Source organism: Falco naumanni, chromosome 4 (assembly GCF_017639655.2).
Source record: "Falco naumanni isolate bFalNau1 chromosome 4, bFalNau1.pat, whole genome shotgun sequence".
In the NCBI taxonomy this organism is placed as follows: Eukaryota; Metazoa; Chordata; class Aves; order Falconiformes; family Falconidae; genus Falco; species Falco naumanni.
The window spans coordinates 8,394,946-8,404,472 of record NC_054057.1 but is presented as its reverse complement, the minus strand read 5'-3'; the positions used below and the strand labels follow the sequence as shown (position 1 = coordinate 8,404,472).

At 42.6% G+C, this 9,527-nt stretch overlaps 1 protein-coding gene across 1 annotated transcript; it reads right to left on the bottom strand.

Annotated features, from left to right (window-relative positions):
- Positions 1-625: 625 nt before the first annotated feature.
- On the bottom strand, positions 626-6,478 carry SGO1 (shugoshin 1). The gene is made up of 9 exons (XM_040591421.1): positions 6,371-6,478; positions 5,688-5,830; positions 5,415-5,611; positions 4,987-5,082; positions 4,431-4,495; positions 4,119-4,270; positions 2,116-2,964; positions 1,485-1,656; positions 626-1,247 (listed from the first exon to the last, which is right to left on the bottom strand). The coding sequence occupies exons 2-9, from the start codon at positions 5,821-5,823 to the stop codon at positions 1,106-1,108; spliced, it is 1,809 nt and encodes a 602-aa protein (XP_040447355.1). The 5' UTR covers positions 5,824-5,830; positions 6,371-6,478; the 3' UTR covers positions 626-1,105.
- Between the last annotated feature and the right edge of the window lie 3,049 nt (positions 6,479-9,527).

The window sequence follows — 9,527 nt, the reverse complement described above, 5'->3', positions numbered from 1 at the left end:
AAAGTGTAATTAACACTATACATTTTTATTACAGAAAGGGAGAGATACACCTGGTGATATGGAACAGGTGAGACTTGCAAGATTGCCTGACAAATTAAGAACCTATTTTTGTACTTTCCTAATTATTTTGAGTGTAGCTTTCCTCTTTGTATTCATGTATAATACTTCTTAAATGTTTCTCAAGCAAAGAAAAGTTAGAATACTCCATGACCTTGAATTCCTGCTGGACAGTTTGTAACTGTTCTTCCAGCCCACTGCCTATTGTGGTACCAAACGGTACCAGTTCAGATGGTAGAGGTACTTGGCAAAGCAGGGCCAAAATTATTATAAAGTTCCATAATAGCAGTTTACTTTACACTCCACCAAAAGCAGAGCACCCTTCACCTACTTTCACAGATAAACTTGCTTTCTTCCTGCGTGGTTGATTAACTTGCATTCATAGCAGTACTAACCAACCCTAAATTGGTACTTTTGAGAGCTCCAGCTGTGTGATCAAATTACAAATTATAATCTATCTTCTAAACAATGCTTATGCTGCATAAGATGGGGAAGGAGTATGCTGGCTTGCAGCATGCCTACCGTAGAAGCAAATACCAAAACTGCACAAAAAGAACACTAGCCAAGCTGTTATTAAACACCAAGATGTTTATTTTGAGCTTCAATGTGAAACTACAACCATTACATAAACAAGATATGTACAAACTTGGTTATTAAAAAAACCCCACAGAAGTATTTGGTCTAAAGTGCCTTATGTTCACCTTTGCCAACCACTGCACGCAGGGTGTCACTGCATGCAGGGTGTGTAAGTCATAGAGTTACATTCACCCTCTTTTCCATCAGATATTTCTGATAATTTCACAGACCTACGATAGAGGGATGCTTCTTCTCAAGAGGTCAAATGGAATCACCTTAGTTATAGAAGTAGTCTCCTGTCTTGTGTATCATTAAAAACAAACCATGGGATTAAAATCTAAATCCCTTAAAGGAGATAAACTTAATATTAGACACAGAAATTATATATTATACAATTATAACACAACAAAGATTTGCTGGATTAAAGATTTTTCTTGAAGCAAGCATGGTTTTGCTATCATGACTGGAAAGCTCAATGACAACCAACAAATTTCTCATTGTATTTCAACAGACATTTTTTCTTAAGAGAACGGCATTTATTATCTTTTTTCTGCTTGAAAATTGGAGAATTCAGGAAATTTATATCTGTAAACGGATCTCCTCTCCTGAGTTTCCTATTAAAAAAAAAAGACAAAAACCACAAAATTAAGTTTTGCTCATGTCACTTGAAGTTTTAACTTTCAGCTAGGAAGTTCAATTTCACATGAACTATTTTGTATTACTAACGTTAGACCTCTCTTTGAATGTTTTGTTAAGAACTTATTTCCAGTATTTAAATAATCCTCTCAAACCCTTCATTTGATGGAGTGTCATTAACTTTGATATATCAAACCACAATGTAAGACACCTACGCTGCAATACTTGGTTCTTTATAGTTCACAGCAAGAGTACAGCTTCGCTTGCGTTTTGGAGATCGTGGTTGTTCACCTTCTGGGTGAGTAGTTGTGTTCCCAGTGCTGGGGAGCAACCAAGTGGTATTGGTAACATCAGAAAGATGACCACGGGACGGCTCAGAAGGTTGCCCTGGGAAGAAATTAGGTACACTTTAGACAATTCAGGTAGAGTAGCTTGAAAGAGAGTGTCAATGAATGTACTAGATGTGAAGTAACTCTCAGCTATAACCGTTTTCTTCAACCTTCCACTTAATATGTAAGAGGATCAACAAATATTCAGGAGTTTAGTTTGGAAAAATAAATTAACACCAAGCAGTGTCAGGCAAAGTGTGATTTGTTATTCCACTTCTCCATTTATAATCTTGTTCTTTGCTTTAATAAACCATTGAACACATCTAAAATACAGTATTAATTGTCAAACAATTTCTTAAACAAAACATATCTTAATTCCAGTTTCCATTAGGAAAAAGGCAGAGAGGAATGAATCTAGATTTTTTTGTATAATTTTTTTTTTAATAAATACAACAAAGTCCCTTAATGTTTTCTCTCAAGGAAACAATAGCAATTACAGAACACTTTCTACACTTACCAATAGACTTGTCACTTAATTTATTGCTTTCAGTCTCTTTTTCATTATGGAGTTTCTGCTCATGCTGTGCCAAAAGTCTTTTAGACCTTGGCCTAGTATGGACTGGTGATGTATCTTTGTCCACTGAACTCTTCCTTTTTTTCGATTTACTCTTGTAAGGCTCATAAAGGCTATCATTTGAATCGTCTTCAACATCACTCAACTCAGTGGTATTAGTTTCAGATAAGTCTTCTTTGTCATCCACATCAGTGTCTGTGTCATTCACCTTATTTTGTCGAAAAGGTGTAACATGGACACTCTCTTCAAAATTAAAGTCATAAGCATCACTGGTGCCCCCCAAGAAATCCAACTTTTCTTTGGAAGCCTCTTTATCCTGTCCTTTTTTTGGTCTTTGTCTGGAAATATTTTTAGGCCATTCCAGTTTTCCCTTCTGATGCTTCTTTTTCCTTACTTGAGAGCCTTCTCTGCTTTTACACAGAGAATGTTTAAGATCAGAATTATTGTTTAAGTTGAACTGTGCAGTTTCAGAATTTGTCCGCCTCAACACCAGCTCTGAGCCCACGTTGTTTTCATTCAGCTGAGAAATATCCAAATTTGTGTTTTCTACATTACACCGCTCTAGACCTTCAAGTCTAATTTCATCCTGTTTAGAAAGCCCTTTTGTTGAACCAGGTGCTTCTGAATAGTCCAAGACACTGGTGCAAAGTTCATCATAATTTCTCATCTTTGAATAGCGACGTCTGGTAGACACACTTTTTGGTAACACATCACTGAATTTACCCTCTGCACTTGAAGTAACATTTTCCAGCTCTGACCTTATGTTGTCCAGTTGAAAGTGAGATGTTTGCCCTTGTAATTGAAGAGAAAATAGTATTAAAGGTAAATAGTAACAACCTATTACGGTTTTGTGCAAATTATGAGCCTGTCAAAAATTAAGACTATTAGAATTTTCTCCACAGATTTGTATAAACCACTATTTGGCAATCAAGGTAAGCTCTGTTTAACAAAGCTTCCAGACAGAAATCAGTAAGTATACTTTTGGTGGGTTGACTTTAGCTGGATGCCAGGTGCCCACCAAGCTACTCTATTACTCCCCTCCTCAGCAGAACAGGGTGGGGGATAAAATCAGATTTAAAAAACCTCTCGTGGGCAAGATAAAGGCAGTTTAATGAAACCAAGAGCAAAAGCTGCATACACAGAAGCAAAGAACCCCAAAATACAGTATTCTCTACTTCCCATCAGCAGGTGACATTCAGCCACTTCCTGGGAAGCAGGGCTTCAGTACACTAAGTGGCTGCTCCGGAAGACAAGTGGTATAAATAACGAACACCCCCTTGCCCTCCTCCTTTCTTTTAGCTTTTATATCTGAGCAGACATCATATGGTATGGAATATCCCGGTGGTCGATTTGGGTCAGCTGTCTTTGTTATGTCCCCTCCCAAGATCTTGCCTGCCTGCAGAGCCTGCTGGGTGGGAGGTTGGAGAGAAAGCCTTGATGCTGTCCATGCACTGCTCAACAGCAGCTCAAAACACTGGTGGGGTTATCAACACCATTCTAGCTACCAGCCCTAGGAAGGCTGCTATGAGGGATGGCTAGACCCAATACAATACGTTAGTATTTTCCTCTAAACTGTTCTGTTTGGAAAGGTTATCAACAGATCATTTATTTTTCTGAGCATTTTGCTTTGTTAACAATTATTGATTTCATAAATGATAATGGATGACTAAAGTTAACTTTATTCTGTTGCATTGTTCGCTAGGTAATGAAACTAGATCGCAGGTGTATAGAAGACAAAGCATTTTCAAATTCCTATCTCATTTTGCTAGGCATCTTCATTCAAAAAGTTTCCCAACATTAATATCTAACCTTTAAGACAGTGAGTGGAAGATCACTTGACAGTTGCTTCAAAAGGACTAATTATTTTAAACTTACACTCACACATTTCCCACCCCCCACCCCCCATTCAGAGTAGAGCAATGTCTGATACTTTTTGCTTTAGTTACCTTTGCCTGGAACTATTGTGATTAAGGAAGTGGCATTATCAGACTCCTCATAGATCTCTGACAGGGAATGAGCCAGCTCATTTCTATCACTACCAGCCTCCATCCCACTTGAAAGTGCTTGATCATCTCCATCAGCACACTGTAGAGGTCCTCTACAGAAAATACCAAAGGTAGGATTTACTGAATAGCAAATTATTTTATAACAATTAACTACTTTATTACACTAGATTTCTTCCCTTTTTCCAGTCAGAAAATTAAGCTTACTGTAACAGAATTTTCAAATCTAATTAGGTATTAATAAAAGATACTTACACTGAATGTATTTGTCCTGCAACACTGGAACTATGTTCAAGAACTGAAGAAGGCACACTCTGATTCTGTCAACAAAATAAATCTTACTGTGACTAAATAGCTGAAACAAGCTTGCACCATATACAAATTTTAGACAACAAGTTACCCACAGAAGGGCCTAAGAGGCCCTTTACTCTTTTTCTTTCTGGCTGGCTAACACAAAGTGCTGTGAGATCTCACATACTCAGCTCCTGCACATTCATCACCAGCCCAATCATACAGACAGTGGACTGAGAAGGAACTGTGAGGATGGTACAGGGCACAAGACACAAAACTATAGAAAATCAGGGTACCCCTACCTACCACCTCATAGCAGAGCCTCAGTCCTACCTACTAACAACCTGTTAGACACCCTCACAGTGTGGGCCTCATGTCATACTGGGAGCTTTGGGACTAGTTATACCTCCAAACTAAGGCTCAAATCTCAAAAACTAGTCACATATGTGGCAGAAGGAGTAAGGGGAAGAATTAACAGAAGTCCTGCCCCTCCAAGGAAAAGGCTACTCACTATACTTACAGAACACAAATTATTTGCTGGACCAAGGTGATCAACTGAGCCCAGTAAATCCGGAGAAACACTTGAAATTACCTCATTCAAGGCCAACAGTCGATTCTAATGGACAAAAGGAAAATAACACTTATTATCATACTCTAGTTTTAGCTACCAATACCTTACTGGTATTGAGATGACTACATCTGGAAGATACCTGTGATGGGTACTCTCATCTGTGATAAAAAGATAAAAAATTCACAAAAGATAGATTTTAAAGAAGAAAGAGTAGCCAGAAAAAGTATTACTTAATTACCAAATAAGGTGTAAATATGAAAAAATTTGGTTTACATATTGAGTTAATTTTTAATGAAGCTTTGAAGATCATAAAGATCAGTGGATTGGTACAGATTCTGATGTTCACCATCACTAAATCATAAAACTATTAGCAATACCTCAACAAGTCCTTGTGCTTGCTTGTGCCTAAGATTTCTTTGCAAATCAAGCATCTGGAACTGCAGATCACAATAGTCTTTCTGTAAATGAAAAATGGTAGCCTGGGCATCCCTCAGTTTGAGCTTTTCTTCTTGCAAAGCCTGCGCTAGAGCTCTGTTGTTTGCTTGGATGCTCTTCATTTGCTTGGAGCTGTTGGCTGCAACAGAACGGTATTTCAACTTGATTTAAAGAAAAAAGTTATGAAAGCTATTAAAATATTTTAAGTATCTTACTTGTTACTTTGCACTTTACGGTGGAGATCTGGCTAGTTTTACCCAACTTTATCCATTTCTGATTTCTTTTCTCTTTCATTCGTTCTTTTATTTCAGTCAGGCTGTCTTCAAAGGTTTTTTTCAAGTATTCTGCCATCTCCTACCTTTGGAAATATAAATGGCAAGTAACTCGGTAAGCTGGTGTTGCACAACACTCCACAACGCCAAAAGGGAAGGAACAGAAAAGCAAGAGTAAAGCTTACGGTGTTTTTAAGCTGCATATACACACATAAAACAGACTCACAGAAATGAAAAGCAGAACACAGATACACAGCTACGGCCATTTTCAAAACAATTTTTGTCACGTGGCTGCTGTCACCGTCGCCGATTATCTGAACTGCAAAGCGGTGCCCGCCTTGAAGATCGGGCCCAAGACTCCAAACACTCGCATGGGCCGGTACGACGGGCAGCGAGGGAGAGGAGTGTCCCCGAGGCGCCGGCAGCAGGCCTGCCGCTCCTCTAGCCCCGAGGGGAGGCCCTCACGGCACCCTCACCGACCCACCAGCTCTACCTCCTCAGAAAGGCGGGTGCGCCGCCGGGCGCCTCACACGCGCAGCCGCGGCTACCCGAGCCCCGGGCGGAGGCAACGCAGCCCCAACAACCGCTAGCCCAGCAGCCACTAGCCCAGCAGCGGCGGCTCTTACCTGGCGGCCCCCGCAGGGCGCGGCGCAGCTGAGTCCGACGGCAGCGGCAGCACCCGCCGGCCGCCCCGGGGGCAGAGCGCAGCAGGCCGTCCGCACACACAACCGGCAGCTGGCACCGCCCCCTGACGTTCAAAAACCACCGCCGCGCCCTCCCATTGGTTGGACAGGCCGTGACGTCACCACACGGCCGCCGTGCTAATCCGGGCATCGCGCCTGGTCTCGCCTTTTCGCGCGGCACCGCAGGCTCCGCCCCGCCCCGCCCGCCTGCGCCCTGGCTGAATAGGGGCGGCCGCCGCGGAGCCGCGCTCGCTCCGGGCCGGTCGCGGTGGCTGTCATCGGTCCCGTGGGCCGCCCTGGGCCTACCCCCTCACCCCAGACCAGGCCTCTGGCTGAAATCGGGCTCAGGGCTGAGGCGCCCGATGGTCCTTGCCAGGGCATCCCAGGCCCCCGGTCCTGTGTTCACCTGCACTGCCTCAGCTGCTGTAGCGCAAAGACATAGAGGCAGAATGACAGCTGTTTACTAAACAGAAAAATTAGGAGATAAAACCCACTTACCTTAGATACTTAATAGTAATCGCTTATTGCAACAGTAGTGAGATGAGCCTTTCCCACTCTGGGCCGTGTTTCTGGTGGAGTGCTCCTAACTCCCGCTATTGCAGCTTGAAATGAAAATACTAAAAAGGCTACAAGTTAAACCTATTTTATGAAAGAAACTGTTCCAAAACCCTATCAATAAGATGGTGGCAGCTGCTGAGCCGTGAGGTATATGCACAGCCAGGCCACAAAGCATAGGATAAATGTGGCTGAGGGTAGGCCTGCAGCCTGGTGTGAGGGGAGCCTGGCTGTGAGGGAAGCCATGTCTGGCCGTGAGGGGAGCCCAGCTGTGAGGGAAGCTTGGCTGTGAGGGAAGGATGGCTATGAGGGAAGCCTGTCCATGTGGGAAGCCCGGCTGTGAGGGAAGCCTGGCTCTGATGGAAGCCCGGCCGTGGGGGGAAGCCTGGCCATGAGGAAAGGCCGGCTGTGAGGGAAGGATGGCCATGAGGGAAGCCTGGCTGTGAGGGAAGCTTGGCCATGAGGGAAGCCTGGCTGTGAGAGAAGGCCGGCCATGAGGGAAGCCTGGCCGTGAGGGAAGCCTGTCCGTGTGGGAAGCCCGGCTGTGAGGGAAGCCTGGCCTTGATGGAAGCCTGGCCATGAGGGAAGCCTGACCATGAGGGAAGGCTGGCTGTGAAGGAAGCTTGGCCATGAGGAAAGCCTGGCCATGAGGAAAGGCCGGCAGTGAGGGGAGCCTGGCTGTGAGGGAAGCCATGTCTGGCCGTGAGGGAAGCCGGGCTGTGAGGGAAGCCCGGTCATGATGGAAGCCTGGCCATGAGGGAAGGCTGGCCGTGTGGGAAGCCTGGCTGTGAGGGAAGCCTGGCCTTGATGGAAGCCGTGCATGGACGTGAGGGAAGCCCGGGCATGAGGGAAGGCTGTCTGTGAGGGAAGCTAGGCCGTGAGGGAAGCCTCCTCCGGGGAGTGCCAGGCTTGAGGCCACTGTTCACCTCCCTCCCTACCATCCCACGGGTGCTTTCTTTAATGATACAATTTTTTTAACAACTGTAACTGATTAATAAATGCTGATATTTATGCATATCAAAGATGGAGTGATGAACACTGATTAAACACTGCTTTATGATGGGAGAAGAAAAAAATCAGTTAAGTGATTTTAACAGCAGAATAAAAGGTGTTCTTCTATCTGATAAATGAGCAGTGTGAGGATCCCCTTTTGAAACATGAGGTCATGTCAAAAAGAATGACAATTTCTTTAGGATTCGACATGAAAAATTACTGAGCAAATTAAACACATTAGACCCTCTTGCTCAGTGTTGTCACACAAAACCAGAGCAACACAATTTATAGTTTCTCTTTACATCTTTTGGCTTCTTTCTGTCTGCTTGCTGAGTCTACCGAACACCTATCAACCCATCCTTCTAGCTCCCAAACAACCCTCCCAAAACAGAACAAAAAACCCTGCAGGCCTGGGGGAAAAAGAAGGAAAAAAAAAAAAAAAAGAAGAAAAAGAAAGAAGTACTGGGTATTAAAAATCACACACCCAGTAGAAATACCAGTTTTCTGATACTGTACAATTAACCTTGCATCCACTTCCTACTGGCCTCTCACTGTTTTACAAGCAATAATTGGGCACACTTCTCCACTCAACAGCAGCTAACAGCCTCATCTGGACCCTTGCAAACAACTCTTTCTAAACATTAAATGAAATTAGCTCATTGAATTCAACTTCTGGGGCCTTGATGGGGTGTTGGTTTGTTTTTTGGATTTTTTTTTTCTTCTTTTCAGCTAAGCACCAGCTATGCTAACTGATGGTAATTCCTTTCTTTACAAACTTTTTCTGACTTAAAGTTAGCAGGTGTTTTGCACTTGGCCAAGTAGCAATTGGTAGTTTCCAGCAATGCTAGTAAGGTCTTTTAGCCATTTGTCATTCGTTTGACACAAATACACAGATTGTGATTAAATGAACCGTGCTTTGATTGACAAAGAATTTTTTCCTCATTGCTTTCTAAGTGCTACTCTTACTTATTTTTTTTCCCTGAGTATACCTATATCAAGATTAAAAAAATCCTCTCTTCATCTTCTTTCTATTGTATTTAATGTTACCCGTGAATTTTGTTACACCTCTTTCAGAAACACTTGGGGATCTTTCTGCAGATTATCTCTTGTTTTTTAATGCTGAATTTCTATATCCTGATAATCACATTTTCACTGTTACCAAAGTGTGCTTGTTTCTGCGTTATTGTCATCTCAAGACAGTTGTATTTCTATTAGGTTATTTGCGGGTTACACCCTCTGTATTATTTTATTTATTTATAGTGTGGGGTTCCTAGCAGTGAATTTTTCTAGCTCGACTGACTCTTTGCTGTAAGCAATTTCACATTTTCCTCTATGAAGACTGATGCTGTGATTGATGCCAGAGGTAGTCTACATTATTAGTTCATTTCTAGCGGGTGTACTCAGGTGGCTAAACAGCTGCTACTGTGACTGGATTTGGAGTATTAAAAGATTTTCTCTCAACGTTTACTGACATATTACAAATAAAGAGTTGCTTCGTATAATTACAGCAAATTATAGGAACCAGAGCTGTGTTTCTGGGAACATTCTAGAT